We start from the raw sequence: 11,208 nt of genomic DNA, 5'->3' as shown, positions 1-11,208 counted from the left end.
AAATTTTGCATAATATATACCCTTGTAACGCTGTTGTGTCGAAATTTTGTGATGTAGCTGATATATGCACCTTCTGTAAAAAAGAAAGTGAAGATATTTGTCATTTATTTTTCTCTTGTAATGTTTCATCACTTTTCTGGAAAGATTTGAGTTCCTATTGTTTTTCTAAAGTTAATATGAACTGTAATTTACACATTAAGGATGTTGTTTGCTTTTTTGAAAACCAAAACAAATCTTTAGAATCTGCTGTTAACTTACTTATCCTTGTGGCAAAATTCTATTTTAACAAACAAAGGTTTCTTAAGAAAATACCTACTTTTATAGATTTCTTATGCGAAGTAGAACATTTAATTAAATCACTAAGAGTAATTAATAACAAAAAAATTATTTATTTTTTGAAGAGATATGATGAGATCTTTCATGTACCGTGATTAATACTTGTTTTGGTGTTTTTTTTAAAATCCTCTTTTCTTATTTGTTCTGTTCCTGCCTTTCTTTATGTTCATAAAAAAAGCTATTTAAATGCATCTTTCTCTTTTAACAGTCATTGTCAACTTTTTTTTTCTTATTCTCTTCTCTTCCATATGTTCAGATGACATTTGATGTATTGTTGATACATTATGTGTAATGTATGCAAAGCTGTATTTCATTAGTCATCTCTGAATTGTTTGCAATAAAAAAATAAAAAATGCCTGTACTAAATAAATGAAAGTTGCTGCACAGAAGTGCAAAAAAAAAAAAAATTCCAGACAGAGATAAGTAAATTCTAAAATAAGCTCTCGTTTCTGTACACAATATACACAGGTAGAGGTATATAAGATACAGACAGATAGATATCGACAGACAGATAGATCTATCTATCTGTATAATCTATTTATCTGTTGTTCTAACTAGATAGACAGAACAACAGATAGATAATCTGTCTGTATCTATCATTCTGTCTGTATCTATAGTTCTATCTATCTGTATCGATCTATCATTCTGTCTGTATCATCTATCTATACACACATTATATAATCATTATTACACGGTTAAGTTGTGGATGTAAAGATAGACAGCGTCCAATATTTACATGTACTGCCATTATAACAACCTAAAACCCCGTTACTTTGGTTCACAGATCACCAACTCCTAAAATAGCAGAGGCACAGATTCATTTCAGGGTGTCCTATTTGCTCCAGCTAACCTAAATATGGGGCAGATGTTTAAAGATGAGTGATTCTGCTCTGTATAATTTTCCCTTACCTGGTATATAATACAATGCCATTTAATTGGATTTTCCTTTACTGACCTCCGAATGGAAAAAAAAAAATGACCCCAAGGAGTTTAGCTTCCAGTCTTAAAATTAAGTTTTATTTTACATTTTGGGTTTTACAACTATTAAGATAAAGGGAACATACTTCAGGGTTTGTTCATATACAGCAGGCCTGATATTTCCATGTAAACACTCTGATTTCCATTCTGCACCGATCAACAGCATTAATACACTGAATACTGTCAAGGACATAATTTCAACTTTCGAAAATTCATATAAAAATATCTAGAGCATTCTTTACCTCATAGGAACCATTCTGTATTAAAAAGCTGCAAATAAAATGACACGCATCAAAAGATGCTGAAAATCATAAAACATGCACATCTGCACAAACATTTACTTATGACTTAAAACATGTACGTGTCTCTCTACAAAACTATTAAAAGAGACCGATTCAAAAGTCTCCCTTTCCTCAAAGACTAAGATATTGCATACAATTAATGCCACGATTAGTTGTACCCATTAAGAGATTTAATGTAGGGAATAATGGAGCTATTTGGGAACCCTGCTTCAAGTCAATTGCACTTGTGGACGAATGTCAGGCGTCAGACTTTGAGAGTGTTTGCTGAAGGAAACGTCCCGTTGCACCAGGCCTGAGTTCAGAAGGGAGAGATCAGTGCGTGAGGAGTCGAATTGGTTAATTATGATTCTGCAAACTTATTAAACAGGATTCTGAGGGTTGCATGCAAGTCAGTTTGATTGCATGTTGATAACCCAGTGATATTTTTGATTAAAGCTAAAACGGACAAGGTGCAAAAAAAAAACAAAACAAAAAAAAACGAATACAGTAATACAACTAAAAATCCCTTCCACCGGCCTACAGTGTATCAATTAACATAATAGAATAAACCAAAGTTTTTTTTGTACTACAGTGGTTAATATTAAGACTATGAGTTTCAGGAGAGACGTTGTGCTTGGCCTGTATCCCACCTGACTCCTGCAGCTAGGAATGGGGACGAAGCAGTTTGAAATCCCTAATTGGGTTTCTCCTGGAATATGTAAAGGTTATTGACTGTCGCCAGTGCAACGATGTTATCCTGCGGATGCCAGGAGGTGTAGAGGATCTTTCTGCTGAAGTCCAGGCAGTCGACGCCGATCTCGCTCCTCTTGCGCCGGCTCCCCGTGCACACACGCCAGGTCTTGAGCGGGCAGCCGGGGGAGCCGTTCTCCCACGAGGCTTCCAGGGTCACGTCACGCTGGGCGTCACGATTGAATATTCGGAAGAAGTTGTTATAGGAGCCCGTCATGACCTCACTGTGAACGGAGAGATGAAAAATGATGAGATAATGAGGCTTAATACTTTCTTCCTTTAGAAGGGAAAAAACAGCCTCTCTATGGTAATGAAAAAAAGCTGTTTTACTAACTGTTATTACCAAAATTTTTAAATGTAGAGCTGAGATATAAATATAATATTTTATTATATGTATAAAATATATATAATAAATGAAATGAACCATTGAACCAACGAAATAAAACCATTAAACAATTTATTCCTTAAAATGAAAAACTATCTAAACTAAAATAAAATATAGAAAATAGTTATTTCAGCATTTCCCTTTTTCATTTAGTTTAACTTGATTTTTTAGAATAACGGAAACCGATATAAAAATTTATAAAAACTATATAGATATATTTAAAAGACAAAATTAATAAAAGCGACAACGCATAACAGAATTACTAATACTTTAAGATTAAATTGAAAACAGAAAATATAAAAATAACATTCAAAATATTAAATACACTGATTGAAATATATAGTTTATGTATTTGCTTTGACTTTTTCAGGAAAAACAAACTATAATTTCAGCCAAAAAGCCACTGCTGCATTACTGTAAAAAAAATAAAAATAAAAAGTAGCCATATTTTCTACACTGCTTTCACTAAATAAACAGAGGTAAATATAAATATATTTATAACTATATTTAAAAATAGTTTTGCTTTCAAACATATTTAGTGAATTCTGAATAGATGTTGTGCAAAATAAAGTTTCATTTTGTTTCAGTTTTGTTGAATTTTATTATACAACCATTTAAACGTTCGAGGCGTGTAAGATTTTTTAAAAATGTTTTTGAGAAGTCTCTTCTGCTCCTCAAAGCTGCATTTATTTGATCAAAAATTCTGTAAATACAGTAATATTGTGAAAAATTATTACAATTTCGATTAACTGTTCTATATTTAGATGCATTTTAAAATGTAATTTATTTCTGTGATGCGCAGCTGAATTTTCAGCATCATTACTCCAGTCTTCAGTGTCACATGATCCTTCAGAAATCATTCTAATATGCTGATTTGCTGCTCAAGAAACATTTCTGATTATCATCAATGTTGAAAACAGTTGTGCTGCTTCATATTTTTTATAGAAACCACGGTTTTCAGGATTCTAGGACATTCAAAAGAACAGCATTTATTGTAAATAGAAATATTGACATTATAAATGTTTTTACGGTAACTTTTGATCAATTAAATGCTTTGCTTAAGTATTAATTTCTTTCAGAAAACAACACCATAACCCTGAATGTATCATAAATATTCTTGTACTTTTGCTGAAAAGGAGGAAGTTCCTGAAACGGTGTGGTGTGTCAGTAAACACAAGTGCTCTGTTAGTCACACATAAAAGCTTCAGTCAGAGAGACTCTCTCCGGACGCACACACAGCTCATGCCAGTTGAAGGTTTGCTTTGTACTTGCTTTTATCATGAACTGAAACGCGCTCAAAGAGGCTTTCGTCATTAGCAGGATGTGCGGGAGCCCGTTAGCTGAACAGAAACGTCATGATGGCTTCTCACGCTACTACTGAACGTGAGTCACGTCTCCTCACCTGTCGTCACCCCTCCAGCAGCACTCAAACTTATCAAAGATGCAGTCGTTCTCGTAGAGAGAGCACAGCTTACTCCTGAGATAACCATGAACCTGATAAGAGAGAGAGAGAGAGAGAGAGAGAGAGAGAGAGATCAAAGTCACAAAACACTAATGTCACACAGCAGGGAAAGCTAGTTTATGAATATCTCAGTTTCTTAATGTTTACAGCTTCACAGTGTTTAATCGGAGCATTCTGGGTAATCAGAGCCATAAAACTAATGTCATCATAAGTAGATCAAGAAACATTAAATGTAATTACTTAAATAATAAAAAATTGCTTAATAGTTTCTGTGAAAAAAACCTCGACTTTTTCTTCAGAGCCAAAAAAGTAAAATATTGTAAATATAAGTATATTTTAAATACATTTAAATATATATATATATATATATATATTTAAAATATAAATATATTTTTACAGTAAAACACAGTAGAAAAAAGTAGCCATGCTTTCTACACTATTTTTTCACTAAATAAACAAGCAAAAATATTTAAACAATTTTCATTTTCAAATGTACAGTATTTAGAGAATTGAGAAAGTTTAATTTTATTCATTCCATCTCAGAAATTATTACTGACATTGAATTGTATTACACTACCATTCATACATTTTTAGGTAAAGTTAGCTGTACATATTTGTGTTTAATATTGCCTATAATTATCACTAATCATAATTTCTTACTAATACAGGATAGTTTAAATTTCAACAGAAAATAAGCCAAGGACAAAAAAACATATGTAAACAGCGAAGTCAGTCATGTATTAATTTCGGCATGTAATTATTTCGGAATCCAAAGTGCCGTAATTAAGTTTATAATTAATTATAATCATGGTAATTGCAATATGTCATTAATCCAGTGCATCATATCCAACTTTTCATAATCCAATAAAATCCTGATGGCTTTTCCGACTGAAATATGGAAAAACAATATTATCATGCAATGCAAAATACCTATATAGAGATAATCAAGAAATAAATTCCTGACACCACCTAGTGGTCAATGTTGCTAAATTATTATTCCGTTTATAGCAGGGGTCTCCAAACTCAGTCCTGGAGGGCGGCTGTCCTGCAGAGTTCAGCTCCAACCCTAATCAAACACACCTGAACCAGCTAATCAAGATCTTACTAGTCATGCTAGAAACTTCCAGCTAAACTCTGCAGGACACCGGCCCTCCAGGACAGAGTTTGGAGACCCCTGGTTTACAGGATTGGTTCACACAAAATGAAAATGATAATTTTCTAATCCTCCTGTTGTTCCAAACCTCTTTGACTTTCTTTCTTCGAAGGGAAAAGAGAAACTTTAAAGAATCTCCTGGATGTTTCTTTTACATAAATACAGAGTTCTGGCATGAAACTCTCGTTGGCGCAGTCCGATAGGTCTAGCTCATTCTGACCTGGCGACATCATTGTCACATGGCAGCTGATTGGTTCTCTCCTGTATCGGTAGCCAATGAGCTCGCTGCTCAATATTCAAATACCTGGCTTTTGTTTGCTGTAGCAGTTGGCAGCGCACTTCAGAAACCCTCCACCTTCCCCAGCTCCACATGTATAGATCTGCTACGGGGTGATTCATGTATGCTATATGGGAGTTATTCATATGTGTTCATCACAGGAATAAATTACATTTTAAAATATAATCAAATAGAAAACGAAAAAGTTATTTTAAATCGTAATATTATTTCACAACATCACAGAATTTTTACTAAAATACATGCAGCCTTGGTGAGCAAAATCCTTCAGAACTTTTTGAACAGTAGTGTATGAATAAACAGGATACTGAAGCTACGGTCGGTGAAGTCCAGGTGCCACAGATTGATCCGGAGGTCATCAGCGGACAGATACGTCTCATTGTCGCTGTTGACTGAGATGGAGTTGATGTGGTAGGTGTGAGCGTTGGCGTAAACCCGCCGCGGACTCGCCTCCACCATCAGATCCATCGGCTGGAACACTGGAACCTGCGCGGAGCAAAGCCTGTTACTCGTATGGACTTATTAATGCATTAACATAATTCATAATGTGTGCGTGTGGTGTGAGTGTGTTCACACCCGTAGTGTTGTGAGGGATGATGGATGCCTGTAGCGGCCATCCTCTTCTTTGAGGTTATAACCCTCTGGTCGCTTGTCTCGTTCACTGATTTTCCAGAGCTTGATGGTTTTATCTGCATGCAAGAAAACAACGGTACATTGAATAATCAACATATTTGATAACAGAGCAACCTACACATATAAATGTGTGAATGTGACTGTACCAGTGTTGCTATTATTAACTGAACTACTAAAAATCATTTTCATGCAATATTATATGAACAACTTAAAAATTTGAAATGTTGCCTTGGGAAAGAAATTTAAATATGTTTAAACTTAAAGGGGTCATATGATGCGATTTCATTTTTTCCTTTCTCTTTGGAGTGTTACAAGCTCTTGGTGCATAAAGAAGATCTGTAAATTTGCAAAGACTAAAGTCTCAAATCCAAAGAGATATTCTTTATAAAAGTTAAGAGTCAGCCACACCTACCTAAAACGGCTCGTTCTAACACGCCCCCACATATCTACCTCACTATGCGGGAAGATTTGCATAACGCCGCCCAAATGTTCAAGCAAAGAAAGGCGTAACTTTTATTCTCGCTGTAAGTATTGTTGCAGCCGCCATGTCGTGAAGACGCTGTGTGCTTCGTTGTGAAAGCGAAACTACTTTCAAAAGAGGACGATATCCGCTTCGTCACGCCTAGAGCTGATCTGTGCTGGTCGCTGAGGAAATACATCAACTTAGTGCTGTGGATCACCGGATCGGCTTTCACCGTTTTCACCGCTCCTTCGCCGGGACCGCCGTTCTCGACCCCGCCGCCTCAGCTCACTCTTGCCCGGCTTCAGCTCAGGCTAAGCCGGGGCTTTCGCTCACGCTAGGCCGCTGTGTTTTTCGTTGTGAAAGCGAAACTACTTTGTTTGGCCTTCCAAAAGAGGACGATATCCGCTTCGTCATGCCTAGAGCTGATCCGTGCTGGTCGCTGAGGAAATACATCAACTTAGTGCTGTGGATCGCCAGCACATTTTATGGAGGACTGTTTACTGATCCTGGAAGAGTAACGTTAGACTAAAATGCCGGCAGTTCTGACTCACGTAAGTACGTTTTCATTTAAAGGATTTGCCACTGATGATTCAAACGCGAGTTTTGGGCAGTGTAGAATAGCACTTGTTGTTTGTCATTTCTCTGATCACAAATGCAGACAGGGTTTTATGTTTACGCGGCGCAACGCAACGCGTAAAAAGACAGTATAAGTCATTATAATCAGTAATTATGTCCCCACTGGATGCAACAAATGCCTCGTTTGTAATGGGTTTTAATGTTTATGTCTCGTCGCTCCGGCCGGACACGGCATCAACACAGTATGGTGAGGGGCGTAACATTTCCGTCTCACGCTTGAGGTATTCGGTCAATCACAACGCACTGGATAGCTGGCTAATCAGAGCACACCTCGCTTTTCAGACCGATTAGTTTTGTAAAAATCGACGCGTTTCAGAAGGCGGGGCATAGAGGAGAAACAATAATGTACAGTATGTGGAAAATAATGTGTTTTTTTTACTTTAAACCGCATAAACACATTTCATTACACCAAATACACAAAATAATGTTCTTTTTAGCAGCATCATATGACCCCTTTAAGTACTAAATTTACTAAAACTGATATATTAAAAAAATATATAAATATTTTAAAAAGAACTAATAAAATTGAAGGACGCATAAATTATTAAAACTTGAAAATTAAAATGAAAGCTAATTCAAAATATGAATAATAGAAGTAATATTAAAATAACACTAATCTGTGCATTTCATCTGTTAGCTCACCGTTTGTCGACAACAGGAAATGTGCAGCATTTTTCTGAGGAAGCCAGCGGATCTTGTTGATCTTTTCCTCGATTTCCAGACTCTTCAGATAGTCGAACTCCGGCTCGTGACTCTGGAACGTGCTGTAGACGTTATACTCGGCGCGGAACTGCGGCAGGCTCTTATTCTGATAGGACACAGAGATGTCACATGACCTTTTAAACATCCTGCATTACAATGATGCTGGCAATTTGTCAAGGTTGTTAACATAAAAAAACTAACTAACAACTTTAACTTTTTTTTTCCCGCTAACTGAAACAAAGCTGAAAAAAAAAAAAAAAATCTAAATGTTAGATGACAAACTTAAATGAAATGTTGCCTTTGCAATTAAGGCAGAAATAAGCTGAAGTACTAAAATGACTAAAATTGAAATACAAATAAAGCTAAAAACAGTAATATTAAAAAGAAAAAACTAATAAAAATGATAAAAGCAAATAATAAAATTACTCACACAACACACCTCGCTTTTTCAGACCGATGAGCTTTGTAAAAATCTACGCGTTTCAGAAGGCGGGGCATAGAGGAGAAACAATAATGTACAGTATGTGGAAAATAATGTGTTTTTTTTACTTTAAACCGCATAAACACATTTCATTACACCAAATACACAAAATAATGTTCTTTTTAGCAGCATCATATGACCCCTTTAAGTACTAAATTTACTAAAACTGATATATTAAAAAAATATATAAATATTTTAAAAAGAACTAATAAAATTGAAGGACGCATAAATTATTAAAACTTGAAAATTAAAATGAAAGCTAATTCAAAATATGAATAATAGAAGTAATATTAAAATAACACTAATCTGTGCATTTCATCTGTTAGCTCACCGTTTGTCGACAACAGGAAATGTGCAGCATTTTTCTGAGGAAGCCAGCGGATCTTGTTGATCTTTTCCTCGATTTCCAGACTCTTCAGATAGTCGAACTCCGGCTCGTGACTCTGGAACGTGCTGTAGACGTTATACTCGGCGCGGAACTGCGGCAGGCTCTTATTCTGATAGGACACAGAGATGTCACATGACCTTTTAAACATCCTGCATTACAATGATGCTGGCAATTTGTCAAGGTTGTTAACATAAAAAAACTAACTAACAACTTTAACTTTTTTTTTCCCGCTAACTGAAACAAAGCTGAAAAAAAAAAAAAAAATCTAAATGTTAGATGACAAACTTAAATGAAATGTTGCCTTTGCAATTAAGGCAGAAATAAGCTGAAGTACTAAAATTGAAATACAAATAAAGCTAAAAACAGTAATATTAAAAAGAAAAAACTAATAAAAATGATAAAAGCAAATAATAAAATTACTCAAATTTTAACTATTTAAACATATAAAAATAAAACCTAATTAATAATGTTAATAAATAATAAAATAGTCTATAAATAATATATTGCATTTTGAATAACAATTTCAAGCAACAAAAGCCCATGTATTGTCTTAATGTAAACTTGGAACCAGATCCAGTGCTCATTATATCAGGACATTCTAATTATACATATTCATTGAACAGTGCACAACAGAAATTCCTTAAAGTCCCCATGAAATCAAAATTAAAGTTTTTTGGGTGTTAGTATCAATATGTTAGTCTTAAGGTTATCTATAAGGCAGTGTGCTCCAAAAGCTCAACAGCTCTAGCCCAAGCTGTGATATAAACGAACGCTATTGGCTATTTTAAAAAGGGGCGGGGCTGCTTGATATGTCCCGCCCTGTCTTCCTGTTTCAGTTAAAATGATGTCAACACAGAGTAACGCTGCGTGTTTCTAAGCATTTCAGGGGACCTTTAAGTATTGTTTGATAACAGCCAAGAAGCTGTTATTACTGTTCAGGAAAAAGGGTTTAGAGTCCTGCTGCCAAACTATAGCTTGAGGAACTGATATCTACACCTGGAACGTTTAAGTTATCTCTTAAAAGGCAACACTGGACAATTTCACAAGATTTGGGACCCTTTCTTCTGTTACCTCAATAGGAATTCTATTCCTTAATGCAATGTATTGTAACTTAAACGTTGTGTGTTTATGTCTCTGTACTGTATATTAACAGGCTGGGGAAAGGGTGTTACATTTAATGTTTTTAAAAAAAAATTTTTTATAAGTTTGTTTGTTTCGTGCATATAAGAAAATTAATCCTGGAACTTGTGATTACTTCAAGGTTATTTGATGACCGAATAAAAACGAAGAAGCCCATGTACTATATAATAATTATTTTCTGAGTTTTTGCTGACTTCCACAAATATTCCAGGACTATAAATCACAAATTTACATTTTGCCGACATGTTTCCATGTCTGTTTGCATACCCATGCAAAATGTATAAAATCATAAACTTCAGGACCAAAGAATAAAAAACAGTCCACTAAAAAATTCTCAAATTTGTCTATTCAAACCTGGTGTGTTGTAATCAATCACAAGACACGTGAGAACCAATAACATTTCGCCTTGAGGTGCCAATTTTGAATATGTGGAGTATGTATTTATGGTGTCCTTTTGCATTTCGAATAACAATTTCAAGCCTGAAAGCTCATTTACGCTCCACCCTTTAATCGTTGATCCATCTCACCTCTTGTTCTTGCTGGAAGATCACTATTCTTCCACCTCTATCTCCTGTGGCCAAAAGCTCGCCGGAATGATTGAACTCCACCGCAGAGATGATGTCAGCTGCAACACACACAATAATGAATTATTGAAAAGAGCAACTATGAGAGCATATTGTTTCTCTGAATGCTTTTGAGAAGATAAGTGACTGCTTGTGTTTGAGGGCGTGTGGGCGGGAACATGCGGCGCCTGGCATTAAAAGCATCTCGGGCATCTGCACACATAGTATCGTCCAACAACCCCCCCATCCCTGCCTTTCCTGACAATAACAATCTCTCTCTCTCTTTCTGTCTGTCGCATTATTGTGACGGGCGGCAGCGTGGTGCTGGGCTGTGCCATGCTCTGACTCAAGCCAGAAAACAAATCCTTTATGTTAGTGCTGGGCGTTATGACCAAAAAATTATATCACGGTATTTTTCGAAACTATACCGGTTTCACGGTACATGACGGTATTTTTTTTCATGCATGACCGGGTGTTAACCATATTTTCTACTGATTGAGAGAGGAAATACTGCAGTATATTGACTTAGAATGCCCTATTTTACTGTCATGATGAGTGAATA

The 11,208-nt window shown here is 35.5% G+C and overlaps 1 protein-coding gene across 1 annotated transcript in view; it reads right to left on the bottom strand.

The window, feature by feature from the left end:
- Positions 1-1,331: 1,331 nt before the first annotated feature.
- Positions 1,332-11,208, bottom strand: part of LOC107714549 (serine/threonine-protein phosphatase 2A 55 kDa regulatory subunit B alpha isoform-like) — a 12,934-nt gene continuing 3,057 nt past the window's right edge. Inside the window, exons 3-9 of the mRNA XM_016520417.1 lie at positions 10,611-10,708; positions 8,887-9,052; positions 6,217-6,329; positions 5,942-6,126; positions 5,434-5,449; positions 4,133-4,281; positions 1,332-2,569 (exon numbers count right to left, since the gene is read on the bottom strand). Coding sequence (XP_016375903.1) covers positions 2,290-2,569; positions 4,133-4,281; positions 5,434-5,449; positions 5,942-6,126; positions 6,217-6,329; positions 8,887-9,052; positions 10,611-10,708 — 1,007 coding nt within the window. The 3' untranslated portion in view covers positions 1,332-2,289. The remainder of the gene's footprint in view (positions 2,570-4,132; positions 4,282-5,433; positions 5,450-5,941; positions 6,127-6,216; positions 6,330-8,886; positions 9,053-10,610; positions 10,709-11,208) is intronic.

This window comes from Sinocyclocheilus rhinocerous, unplaced genomic scaffold (genome assembly GCF_001515625.1).
Source record: "Sinocyclocheilus rhinocerous isolate Xijiao unplaced genomic scaffold, SAMN03320098_v1.1 scaffold990, whole genome shotgun sequence".
Lineage (NCBI taxonomy): Eukaryota > Metazoa > Chordata > Actinopteri > Cypriniformes > Cyprinidae > Sinocyclocheilus > Sinocyclocheilus rhinocerous.
This window is presented reverse-complemented; position numbering and strand designations above follow the sequence as displayed.